This window comes from Bos taurus, chromosome 4, assembly GCF_002263795.3.
Source record: "Bos taurus isolate L1 Dominette 01449 registration number 42190680 breed Hereford chromosome 4, ARS-UCD2.0, whole genome shotgun sequence".
NCBI classification, from domain to species: Eukaryota; Metazoa; Chordata; class Mammalia; order Artiodactyla; family Bovidae; genus Bos; species Bos taurus.
The window spans coordinates 15,424,268-15,437,149 of NC_037331.1; the positions used below are offsets into that span (position 1 = coordinate 15,424,268).

Consider the following 12,882-nt stretch of genomic DNA (forward strand, 5'->3'; position numbering starts at 1 on the left):
CTGCTAAAATTGAAAGTTGCTTTTACACATTTTATTTTATTTTTAAACTTTATAATATTGTATTGGTTCTGCCATATATCGAAATGAATCCACCACAGGCATACATGTGTTCCTCATCCTGAACCCTCCTCCTTCCTCCCTCCCCATACCCTCCCTCTGGGTCGTCCCAGTGCACCAGCCCCAAGTATCCAGTATCATGCATCAAACCTGGACTGGTGACTCGTTTCATATATGATATTATACGTATTTCAATGCCATTCTCCCAAATCATCTCACCCTCTCCCTCTCCCACAGAGTCCAAAAGACTGTTCTATACATCAGTGTCTCTTTTGCTGTCTCATATACAGGGTTATTGTTACCATCTTTCTAAATTCCATATATATGCATTAGTATACTGTATTGGTGTTTTTCTTTCTGGCTTACTTCACTCTGTATAATAGGCTCCAGTTTCATCCACCTCATTAGAACTGATTCAAATGTATTCTTTTTAATGGCTGAGTAATACTCCATTGTGTGCTTTTACACATTTTAAAGGAAGAGTAGAAAAAGTTCCTTTATCTTAATTACAATTGTTAAATATATAGCTTAAGCATACAACAAAGGCTTTTCTTCCAAATATGTTGGAGTGGGAAACAACAGTTAATAAATTTAAGTCATTTTAATTCAGATTGATTTCTTAATCATTTTCAGGGCAAATAAAGCAAAAATCTAACTACCTACTCCACCCCTGGGGTCACTCATCTTCCAGAACCACTCCATCTTGCTGGGTTTTCCCCAAACAGAGTATCTTTCTTACCTTACCACCATCTCTGCACAAACATACTCTCATCCCTTCTAATGCTCAAAACCAAGTTCTTCCCCACCAGCTACATTTTGCAGCAGGCAGGGGTTTGATGGGTTCAGGGGACTAAGGCAGGTGCTAAGGGACTGGGGGAGCCAGTGGGCGTAGGGTGGTCTGGGGTAGGAGTTTCATGTGACATAAGACGTGCAAAGGAATTAATGGCAATCAGAACCACATTGCAGGTTTTGAAGTAGATAGAACATGTGTACTGAGGTTACATAGCCCGGGGTCAGGCCCCCCAGCCCTGCCACTTTTTATTTGGGTGACAGTAGAGTTCCTAAACTTCTGAGAGTCTCAGCATCTTCATCTGTAAAAATAGTTACTAATACCTACATCGTAGCGTGGTTGTAGGATTTGACTGTGTCAGTGCTGTCAGTATACAGTATACAGTATACAAAACTGTCAGTGCTCAGTATACACTCAAATGCGGTGTTTATTTGCATTGGATGAATATTGAAATTACAGAGATTCTTTCTAGGCTTGTTGATAGAGATGTAGATTTGACTCAGTACAGGGTAATTTACTTGCTCATCCTTGAATACAGATTTCTTCACACTCCTTTTCGCTGTTGAATCTATTTCCCGAGCCTTTACAGCCACTGAACCAAAAGCGAGCGCAGGAATTGACCTGTTTGTCATAATACCATCGAACCACATATTCACTACAGTTCCCTGGTTGTAGGGGTTCCAGACATCTAGGATCTAGAGTGAGAAAAAAATAGCCAGTTATTATAGGTTTTTCTTTCACTGAACAGTAAAAGCTTTATGAAGCTTTTTCTCTATGCACACTAACATACTAAGAAAGTGTGATTCTAAGTTAAGAAAACATTCCCAAATACCCAAAATATTTCCTCTACCACCTGAAACTTCACTTAAATATACATTCCCCTGAAAACGTTGAAGTTTTTGGTCTTCATGAAATCCCATTAAATGCTTATTTCCCTGAAAGCATAATACTGTGAGCCTTCTTTAGCTTATACTCTTGTGAGTCACCTTGAAATTATTTATTAGTTTTGATAGTTTTTGTGTGGAGATTTTAGGGTTCTCTGTGCCAGTATTGTGTCATCTGCCACTGTCATCTGAGTGACAGTTTTATTTCTTCCCTTCCAATTGGATATGCTTTATTTCTTTTTCTTGCCTGACTGCTGAGACTGGGACTTCCGGTAGTATCGTTAATAGAAGCTGTGAGAGTAGGCATCCTAGTTTGTTCCTGAATTTAGTGGAAAGGCTCTCATATTTTCACCACCGAGTATGTGAGTTTGCAGAAATGGCCATTTTCTCCTTTTTTTTTTTTTCCCCAGTTGTGTTTGTAGTTCTTCTCTGATCATTTCATCTTATTTTTGCTTCTCTCATTGTGGTTTGATGACTTTCTTTTGTAGTATGCCTGGATTCCTTTATCTCAACATTTCTTTTAGGGTAGATTTCAGTTCAGTTCAGTTGCTCAGTCGTGTCCGACTCTTTGCGACCTCATGAATCGCAGCATGCCAGGCCTCCCTGTCCATCACCAACTCCCAGAGTTCACCCAAACTCATGTGCATCAGGCTGGTGACGCCATCCAGCCATCTCATCCTCTGTTGTCCCCTTCTCCTTCTGCCCCCAATCCCTCTCCGCATCAGGGACTTTTCCAATGAGTCAGTTCTTCGCATCAGGTGGCCAAAGTATTGGACTTTCAGTCTCAGCATCAGTCCTTCCAATGAACACCCAGGACTGGTCTCCTTTAGGATGGACTGGTTGGATCTCCTTGCAGTCCAAGGGACTTGCAAGAGTCTTCTCCAGCACCACAGTTCAAATGCATCAATTCTTTAGCACTCAGCTTTCTTCACAGTCCAATTCTCACATCCATACATGACCACTAGAAAAACCATAGCCTTGACTAGATGGACCTTTGTTGGCAAAGTAATGTCTCTGCTTTACAATATGCTGTCTAGGTTGGTCATAACTTTCCTTCCAAGGAGTAAGCGTCTTTTAATTTCATGGCTGCAGTCACCATCTGCAGTGATTTTGGAGCCCAAAAAAAAAAGTCTGACACTGTTTCCACTGTTTCCCCATCTATTTCCCATGAAGTAATGGGACCAGATGCCATGATCTTCGTTTTCTGAATGTTGAGCTTTAAGCCAACCTTTTCACTCTCCTCTTTCACTTTCAGTATTGCTTAATTCTTTTAGTTTTTGCTTGTCTGAGAAATTCTGTATCTCTCCCTCTGTTCTAAGTGGTAATATTGCTGCACAGAGTATCCTAGGTTGTGGGTTTTCCCTTTCAGCCCTCTACATCATGTCACTCCCTCTGGCCTGCAGACTTTCTGCAGAGAAATCAGCTGATAGCCTTATGGGGATTCCCTTGTATATGACTCTGTTTTTTTTTTTTTTCCTCTTGCTACCTGTAGATTTCTCTTTTTAACTTTTGCTATTTTAATTATAGTATGTCTTGGTGTGGGTCTGTTGGGTTCACCTTGTTTGGGACCCCCTGTGCTTCCTGTACCTGGATCTGTTTCATTCTTCAGATTTGTGAAGTTTTCAGCAGTAATCTCAGCAAATGCATTTTTGATCCTCTTCTGTCTCTCTTTTCCCTTTTGATGCAAATGTAGGTATGTTTGATGTTACCCCCAGAGGTCTCATATGTTGCATTTGTTTTTTGTTTTTGTCTATCTGTTGTTCTGATTGGGCAATTTCTATTATTCTATCTTCCGGATCACTTATGTGTTCTTCTGTGTCATTTATTCTGTTCTTCATTCCGTCTAGAGTATTATTTATCTCAGATATTGAATTATCTGTTCCACTTGTCTTCTTTATGGTTTCTAGTTATTAAAATGACTTGTATTCAGATCATTTCTCTTCCCTAATTAGCATTTTTATTACCAATGATTTGAATTCTTTATGTCATAAGTTGCTTATTTATGTTTCATTGTTGTTTTTTTTTTTTTCCCGGGGGTTTGCTCTCTTGTTCTTTCAATGGACAGTAGTTCCTCTGCCTTTTCATCTTCCCTAACGGTCCCTGTCTGTGAATCTAGATGAGACTGTTACCTGTTTTGGCTCTGAAGAGGTTTTCCTATGTGGGAGTGTCCCTGTGCGATCTCCATGTGCCCAGGGCCGTTTGTGGGAGAGCTGGATTTGATGTGGATGCCAGCCCCATCTTTCCTCAGGGTGTGCTGACAGCTGCCATTTGGGTAAGGGAGCGGGGCTGGCGATGGAGACGCTGGAACTGGAGCCGGCTGTGAGGCACAGTGTCTTCTCTGCTCAGTGGCTGTCACCACCCTCGCAGGGGCAGGACCTGCTCCCAAGTTGCTGGAGTAGAAGCCCTGAGGGTCAGGCTTGAGCTGACTCTTCGCCCTTTAAAGTGTGTGTTTTTCCTTCTCCCTACTCTGGGATTTTTGCTCCAAAGGAAGAGAGTTCTGAAGCAAGTGGGGCTCGTGTGGTCTGACCATTCACACATCTGTAGTTTGGCTCAAAGGCACACCACAGTCTCGTCTTTCCTGCTGTTGTGGCCACCCGAGATCTAGTGCTCGGCTGTAGCATGGAGTGGGTGGGGCTGGAATGCTCCCTCCTCTTGGGCTGGGGCATGCAGCAAGGTAGTCCTGAGGATTCAAGCAGCTGTGCTGCAGTCAGAATCTGGGCTGCTTCTGGGGGGCTGCTTGAATACAGGCCGACGGTGGCTGCTCTCTTTATATCACAATTTTCTTTTAAAAAGATCATCTTTTACAGAACAATAAAAACATGACCTTCTAATGTCAGTTGACAAGTTTTGGAAACACTTCCACTTCTCCAAAAAATATAAAAAATTAAGCTAAGTAGAGCTACAATAATAAAGCCATTTGTTAAATTCCTTTTTCTATTTCATGGTTGTCCTTAGTCCCTTGGTTAGTATTTCTTACGGAGAAAGTAATGCCAAGGTGGGAAAATTCCCCAAAAAGGCCAAATAGATGCTTGCTGCCCGATACTTGTGTTTTGCGCAATAGTTTACATGCCGTAAGCTTCATTTCTCAATAGCAAAACAAGCCCTTTCTCCATCTGCCATAATCATTTCCCCAGATTTGAAGTATATCTCAACTAATTTATTTTCTAAAATTGACCACTAACTTTGCCTCTTTGGCCAAATGGAAATGAGCAGTGGATTCTATCTCCCTCCACTCTTAAAAAACAATAACTAAGTAATGTCTGTTTCAAGCCAACCTAAGCTGCTTGGGGACAATAAAATTGTCTCTCTTGCATGTTCTTTAGAAACTACGTATGTAGTGATTAATTTTTATGGATATTGACACCATAGACAATATGTTGGGGAATCGGAACGTAGATTCTAGCTTCTTTCTCTTTCTTCCACCCGGGGGTCAAAGCTTCAAATGTCTACAGTCGTGAAGGTTCCAAGTAAGACAATAGGGGATGGTAGGAGCTGTGGTGAACATGAGACCAGCATCCTCTCTAAAGGCATTCACATTTTAACAATAACAATAAACACTCTAAGACCTTTACAAGTTTTGATCAAATTTGTTTCACAACCAGCCTATTCTCCAATTCTATATATAATACAATGAAAAGCTTCTTCTGTCCTGCCTGTTTAGAATCAGAGCATGCTCCCTCTGCCTCTGGATGAGATTTTAAGGACCATCCTTTTGGTGCCTTATTATTACGGATACAGCAGCTGATGGACAGAAATCTCTTACCTTTGTGCACAAAATTTTCTGGCTCTAAGTTCGAAGTGGAACTCGGAGCTCTGGTTTCCAGGCCCTTTGCCTGATCCTCAGGAGGCCTGGGCAGTGGCCCCGGGATGGTGGCAGCCTCAGGTGAAGGAGTGGTGGCCGGGCTGGCAGCCCAGGTCCTCTCTGAAGGCTCATTCTCTCTGTCCTGGGCCCTGGAGACATGCACCTGCACAAAAAATCCAGAGCTTTGAAGCTGGTGATATCAAGTCAAGAAGGCGAGTTTGCTTTGGGGAAGATTTAAAGTCCAGCACTCCGGCTTCTCCCCAGTTTTTCAATGTTAGTTATTTCAGTAAAAGCTCAGGAAGTGATGCCTCGCCTCTATGTCAGGCATCCCCGAATACCTGAGTTATGGATTTTCTGACCACCTCATGCAGGTGTAAGTGTGTGTACGCGCGCGCGCACACACACACACACACACACACACACACACACACACACGTCCCGCTGCTAGGCACAAATGCTTTTCTTCTGGGCCTTTCAGAGAGATCTACCTGCAGGGCATAAAGCAAGTGAGTTTGAGAGGAGTTTCATCTTCATCCTTTTCTTAGTCAGTTGTATGAAGAGGGAAAATAATCACTATTTCTTTAACGTTTTTTTTTCATGGCCTTTTCCTCTCTGTTTTCTAACACTAGAGAGCTTAACAATATATTCCAAAATCTCTACCACAAACTCAACCAATGTTGAGATTGGGAACTGGAGTGACAGAGGCCGATAATGCAGCTAAAATAAAAACAAGAGCATCACTTCTCATCTCATCCTATTATCTGGACCCAGCAAATGCCAAATGCTGCAGGATGTGTAGCTTCTAAGAAGTTCTGGGAAATGTATGCTAGCTAAGGAATGAAGGATTATAATTTCAAAAGCAAGTTTTCTGAACTAAGAATTCTAAGTTTCATCTAAATTTATGATATGTAATGAAACAAGAAAGAAAATATGTTTTAGTTTAAAAAAAAAAAAAACAGGCCAGTTATTCTTGCCTACAGTTGCCCGGAGCTAGAACAATCTCTCATGGGTCCAATTAAGTTCTTTTTCTTTTCCTCTTGGACCCCAGCTACACGGAATTGAATGGATCATTTATTTCAGTCCTAGCACAGTGTGGCCATTTATCCTTGCAAGGCCCTCTCTTGTTTGTTTGTGTTTATTTGTTTATTTAAATAAGCAAACCTGTGAACTAGGTAAAGTTGTTTTTGCTGCTTTCCCACCTGTGGTTCGTGTCATCTTGTGACCAGAGCCAGCTGTCATCATTAGCTGCTCTCTGCCATCTAAGATGTTCCACCGCTTTTGATTCTGTGTACAAATACAATACTTTGGCCACCCGATGTGAACAGCCAGCTCGTTGGGAAGGACCCTGATGCTGAGAAAGATTGAAGGCAGAAGGAGTAGAGGGCAACAGAAGTTGAAATTGTTTGGAGGGTGCCACCAATTCAATGGACATGAACTTGGGCAAATTCTGGGAGATGGTGACAGAGGGAAGCTTGGCGTACTGCAGTCCATGGGGGTCACAAAGAGTTGACATGTCTTGGCTGCTGAACAACAACAACATACACACACATACACACACACGCACACAGTGGGGAAGGGCTAGTTAACTTTATTACTCATGTATGTATATTTTTATGGCAATTAAGTGATTATCAGAGCAAATGTTTCCATTAGGACTGATCTGCTCATCAGCATATGTAAAGGGCACTCAATTCAAATGCCATAGTGGCATTTCACTAACCACAGACACATTTTTTGGTACAAATGGAGGTAAAACTGTGGGTCACTTGGCGTTCCTCTTTCTTTCAGAATGATCTTGTATATACCAGTGACAATTTGAATATGAACTTTGTTATATTCGTAGAACTAGAGAATTGTAAGATTAGGGGAAGCCTTTATCAGTACTTCATTTTCTACAGGGGAGTCTAAAGCACCAATTAATAATTAATGATCTAAAACTTCCCCCAAATTATTGGAAAGCTAGTGGCAAAACTAGAAATGCCTTTTTCAGGAAAGAAATACTGAGGCTTTTAGGTTTGTTTTTTTTTTTTTAACTTGTATATATTTCATATTAAGCCAAACTAAGTTAAAAGCTTTGACTGAGAAGTAGTTTATCAAACATCACGAAGACAACAGACTTTAGGGCTACACTTGAGATATACTGTCGAGAGAGAATGTCCCTTTGAAGAAGTTCCCTAGACAGCGCAGTTCTCTTAAAGGAATAACTCAGCCCCAGTAGCCATCTCGTTCAAGCCTCACGGCCTCATAAGTTATTCTCTGCTTCTTGGAAGTCTAGGAGTGTATGCTTCTTTCTCAGTTACATCATCATGTGGGAATTTTGACTACTAGAGCATTATACCTCAAGTTCCAGAACAAGTGAATTTTTTTTCCATAAATGAGAATAATTTTATCTTTTGGCTCCAGGGGACTTCAGTTTATTTAAATAAATACATAATTGTTTGCCATTTTTATGACTTTCTTATTGCAAAAGCAAATGTGTTCATTGAAGGGAATTTACAAAATTCCCTGGACAAGCAACAGGAAGAAACTAGAAATCACAAGTGATTCCACCTCCCAGAAATAATTGTTGTTGACACTCAGATGGTTTATCCCCCACCCCATCTTTTTTTTTTTTGATATGCATGTGTATTTTTTAAGGAAATATATACTGTATGTTGGTTTTCTGTTTTTTTTTTAAATATATATTGTGCTTCCATATATTTTACTGTGGCTCCATAACACCATTTTGAATACAGAATATACATAACTACAGTGGTAATTTTTAGCATTTAATTTGCTTTTTTTTGTTTTTCTGTGAGAAGCTACATGGCTCATTCAGATCAAACAACACACATATTTGAACCTTCTTAGACAAAGTTCCCTCCAAAAATGTTTTACCAATTTGTACTCTCACTAGTAAGTGTCTTTCCTTAAACTATTACCATTTATGAGACATTCTGATTGGAAAAGGAGATAAAGCTTGATAGGTCCTTCAACTGATCTACATAGCCCTGCCGGCCTGTACTCCTACTACCCCCAGTACATCTGGCTCTGACCTTCCACTCCCTCCTCCTCCTCATTCTGCCTCAAGCTCTCAAAGTCAGCCTGCTTGCCCCAGCAGGAAGTGTTTGTCCCCAGCAGCAAAAGCCAGCCAGCACGAAGTTGCCCCGTCCAGAAGGTGCATGGTACCTTCCAGGGCTCCACGCTTGGCCCTGATCATGCAGAAGTTAACCTTTAATCCTATCCTCTGATCATTTCTTATTTCACATGTGTAAATATCACTTCCCTGATAAGCCAAACCACATTTCTCTCTCTTTCTCTTTTTTCCCTTCCTTCCTGCCTTTGCTTCTTTATTTAAAATCTTTATAGCGTGGAAGAGTAAATATTTGCCACTGGGTAAGTTCAGAATGAGTAAGAGAGAGAGACAAAAAGGGAGAGAGATGGGATTGGGGGACACTTTAGATTCATTATTCAATTCCTCTAGGCTTTACTGTTTATTTTATTTTTGGCTGTGCGCTGCGTGGTATGTGAAATCTTAGTTCCCAGACTAGGGATTGAACTTGTGGCCCCTGTAGTGGAAGCAGAGCAGAGTCCTAACCACTGGACCATCCGGGAATTCCCTCCTCTAGGTTTTAATGTCATCATTTTAAAATAGGGAAAGATTAGACCCTAACATAAAGCTCCAATATTTTGCCCACCTGGTGTGAAGAGCCGACTCATTGAAGAAGACCCTAATGCTGGGAAAGATTGAGGGCAGGAGGAGAAAGGGGCAACAGAGGATGAGATGGTAGCTGGTATCATCCACTCATTGGACATGAGTTTGAGCAAACTCCGGGAGATAGTGAAGGACAGGGAAGCCTGGCATGCTGCAGTCCATGGGGTCTCAAAGAGTCAGATACAAGTGAGCAACTGAACAACAATACCTTCCAACTCTGAAAGTGAGATGTGAGCAGCTCCAGATTTTACTGGTAAAATACACACCAAACTCATGATAATGGCTGCTTCTGGAGAGAAGAGGAGGAGAAAGAGACTCTAAAGGAAAATAGCAAGGACTTTCTCTGAAGCAAGAGTGATGAACAAAGGGAAACACCAGTTATATCTGAGTGGTGGGCTTGCCAATGTTTGCCATATGCCTTCTCTGTTGTTATTATTTTTTTATAAATCTTAACCCTAAACACAACAAGCTGCCTCTCAGCTTTGCACATTTCTGCTCCTGCCATACACCGACTTGCCTTGGAGGAGACGAATGTTCCCAGCACCAAGCTGGGCACACACAGTAAAACACAGCAGAGGATCTGGGGCCTGTGAGGGCTGACACCTGGACGCTGGGCCTGCTCCGTGCAGCTGGACAGGCAGATGTGTAAGATCGGTCCCTTCCAGCCTCAGTGCAGATCTTTAAGGGGAGAAAACAGATTTCGAGCTGCATCCAAGAACGTGAACGGGTGACCTAAAGGAGGATTACTAACCAGACACCCACAATTCCAGAGCATCCTTTGGTTTCTGACTTCCAGACACTTTCCTCATAATTCATTACCCTGAACCTTGCTTATATTATAGACAAGCTCTTTGAACTTGAGCTCCTGTCTCCCCTGGACAGATGCCAATGATCAAGTACATTGGCTCATGTGCTCAGACTTAGCTTTTCCCAGAAGCGCAGAGCCACGTTGCTCCCAGGGAGCTGTGGGGCTCCTACACCTGCCAGCTGGCTCCACTGCCCATGCCTTCAAGGTATCTGGCTTCTAGGTTCTGACCTTGACTGGCCCTTCCTAGAAAATAGTGCTTCTTAGCCAGGTCTCTCGACACTCCAGCACTGAATACTCTGTCTGCATTTAAGGTTGCTGAGGACTGTGGGGAGCACCTTGAGTTTGGGCTGTGCCTCCCTGGATCACCTGCAGCTTTCCTAGAGGTAAACTGCAGGATTTTATTCTGTTTAAGGCTTCTCATACATTAGTATAATGTCCTTCATTCTGGCATTGCCCAGGAAAGGTTGTTGACTGTTTCTAATGACATATTTTACAAAAGAGTATTCTGGGAATAATGCCTTATTGTACAAATGAGGAAGCTTTAAGAAACAGGTGATTCATGCAATGTTAGGCTGCTGTCAGATCTCATTTCTAAGATATCATTCATTGTGAAATATACTATAAAATTAAGCCTAGAAAAAGACCACAACTAAGTAGATGCATATTAATCTCTGAAATAACAAAGTAGGAGAAGTACAAACTTTGGAGACAAGGATTTAACTTCAGAATTGAAACTTGAGTCAGTCAAGTTTGCTGACTTCCAGATCTGGGGTATTATTTTCTAGATCAGTTTGCAATATGCTACTTTTTTCTTCTCCATAGGAGAGAAACATCTTACATACTGAGGCTTCTAAGTCTATGATAAGCAATATATGAGGTTTCCACAGGCACATCACCTGGAAATTCTAATAATTAGGTATTGTTCAGTTTAATTTGAGTTTTTTTGACTACCACAATGAGGGAGTATTAATTGTACTTTATAAACAAATTATAGTATTGACCAATATAGCCATATCCATATATGTGGCTTAATCAAGGCCACTTACAAAAACTAGGTCTGATTTCAGGAAATCAACTTAATTTTCATGTCAGTGGAGAAACTAAACTAATATTAGGCTTAGTCTCAAGTGTTTTGAAAGTTTAAAAAGTCTTTGTGTTTTGAAAGTATTGATTATGGCCTTTGAGTATGCCTGAATAGGTTACTTCATTCAATAATGAGTATAGGATGATTGAGCAACCTATAAAATTTTACTTGAATAAGACATACGGAGAAAATATAGATGCACCCAAATATTTGTCTTTTTCCTAATCTGCCATGGATGCTCAGTACCAAGTTAAGATATAGGCCATCACAGACAGGTTTTTAATAAAATTCAGCCAAAATGGAATCATATGTATGAGAAATATTAACAATTCAATGATGTTATTTTTAAAAGGGCAAAAAAAATAAAATGACTCTATCAGCAAGTAATGGATAAACTGAAGAGTATATAGAAAAGAGAGATGTGATAAGAGTTTTGAGACCATATTATTAAATACTGATCAGAAATGATGAGGCCCTGATCTAAGGCAGTAGAGATATTAGTGAGGAGAAAAGAGTTGAGAACATAGGTCAAGGGGTGATAACAGACCAGAGATGACAGTTCCAATGAGTGTGAAAGAAACAGTGAGAGCAGAGCTCCAGGTGTGGCTCAGGTTTCTTGCTCGATACCCAGCTGGTTGGAGGGACCATACTATATGAAGGAAATCTACTGCTGTGTTCAGCATGGTGAACACATTTCACATTGAGTGCCTGCGGGACACCCAGAAGATGATGTACACAGACAATCAAAATGTGTATCTGGGACCCAGGAGAAAGGCCTGGAGTGGGGCTGCAGATTTGAGAACTGTTAGCACACATGGCTTTGAAACTTAGAGAATATGGAATAAGAGAAGTAGGCCAAGAACAGATCTCAGAAAGATTGAGTTTAATGCTAAGGGGTAAACAGAGAAAGAAAAACCCCAAAAGCAATTGAGAAAGAATGCTCAGAAGGAGGACCGGGAGAAAGAGGACTTGCAAAATCAAAAATCAGCAGTGACAGGGTGATATATGCAAAAGAGAAATCAGGTAAGAACAGGATGATAAGGATCTAGCAATGAGAGGGTTGTTGGTGACTTTTGCAGCAGCAGAGCTTCAGTGACACAGTCGAGGCAGCAACCTTACTTTGGAGGGCTTCCCAGAGGAATGGAAGTGAATGGAAGTGAGGAAACAGAGCGAAAGCCAGGGGGAGATGGGGAGGGTGCAGGTGGGGACGTGAGTAGCAGAGATTGGCCTGTGGAATAACTTTATTATATAAAGATAGAGATAGGATAGAATCACAGTTGACATAAGAATTATGGATTAGGGAAGGTTTTAGATGGGAGAGTCTGAAGCCTGTTTGCTGCCTCTGGGGAAGGAGTTGGAAGTGTTGCCAGGGAAGGACACCACAGGGAAGGAAGGTCCTGGTTTCAGAAGAGGCAGAAGGGAATAGATAGGCCCCAGAGCACAGTAGGGGACAAGTGGGTGCCACATCAGAGTGGAGGTGAGAGTCCACAGTCAGGTCTGAGAGAAAGGACACGTCCAATTCCAGCATCAAGGCAGGACCTGCCTAGGGCTGCGGTTCTCAGAATACTGTCAGTGGAACCCTGGTTTCAGAGTGGCCCTCTTTATTTTTCAATTAATTTTTACTGGCGTAACACTTTACAGTGTTAGTTTCTACTGTACAGTAAAGTGAATCATCCATAAGACATATATCCACTCCCCTTTGGATTTCCTTCCCATTCAGGTCACCACAGTGCATTGAGTAGAGTTCCCTGTGCTATATAGTA

The 12,882-nt window shown here is 41.5% G+C and overlaps 1 protein-coding gene across 2 annotated transcripts in view; it reads right to left on the reverse strand.

Annotated features, from left to right (window-relative positions):
- Nucleotides 1–1,256: 1,256 nt before the first annotated feature.
- The window catches only part of COL28A1 (collagen type XXVIII alpha 1 chain), a 181,519-nt gene continuing 169,893 nt past the window's right edge, over nt 1,257–12,882 (reverse strand). For both annotated transcript variants that reach the window (XM_024990989.2, XM_024990987.2), the window contains 2 exons: nt 5,495–5,696; nt 1,257–1,542 (listed from right to left, as the gene is read on the reverse strand). In XM_024990989.2, the coding sequence (XP_024846757.1) occupies nt 1,370–1,542; nt 5,495–5,696 (375 nt within the window). In that variant the 3' untranslated portion in view covers nt 1,257–1,369. The remainder of the gene's footprint in view (nt 1,543–5,494; nt 5,697–12,882) is intronic.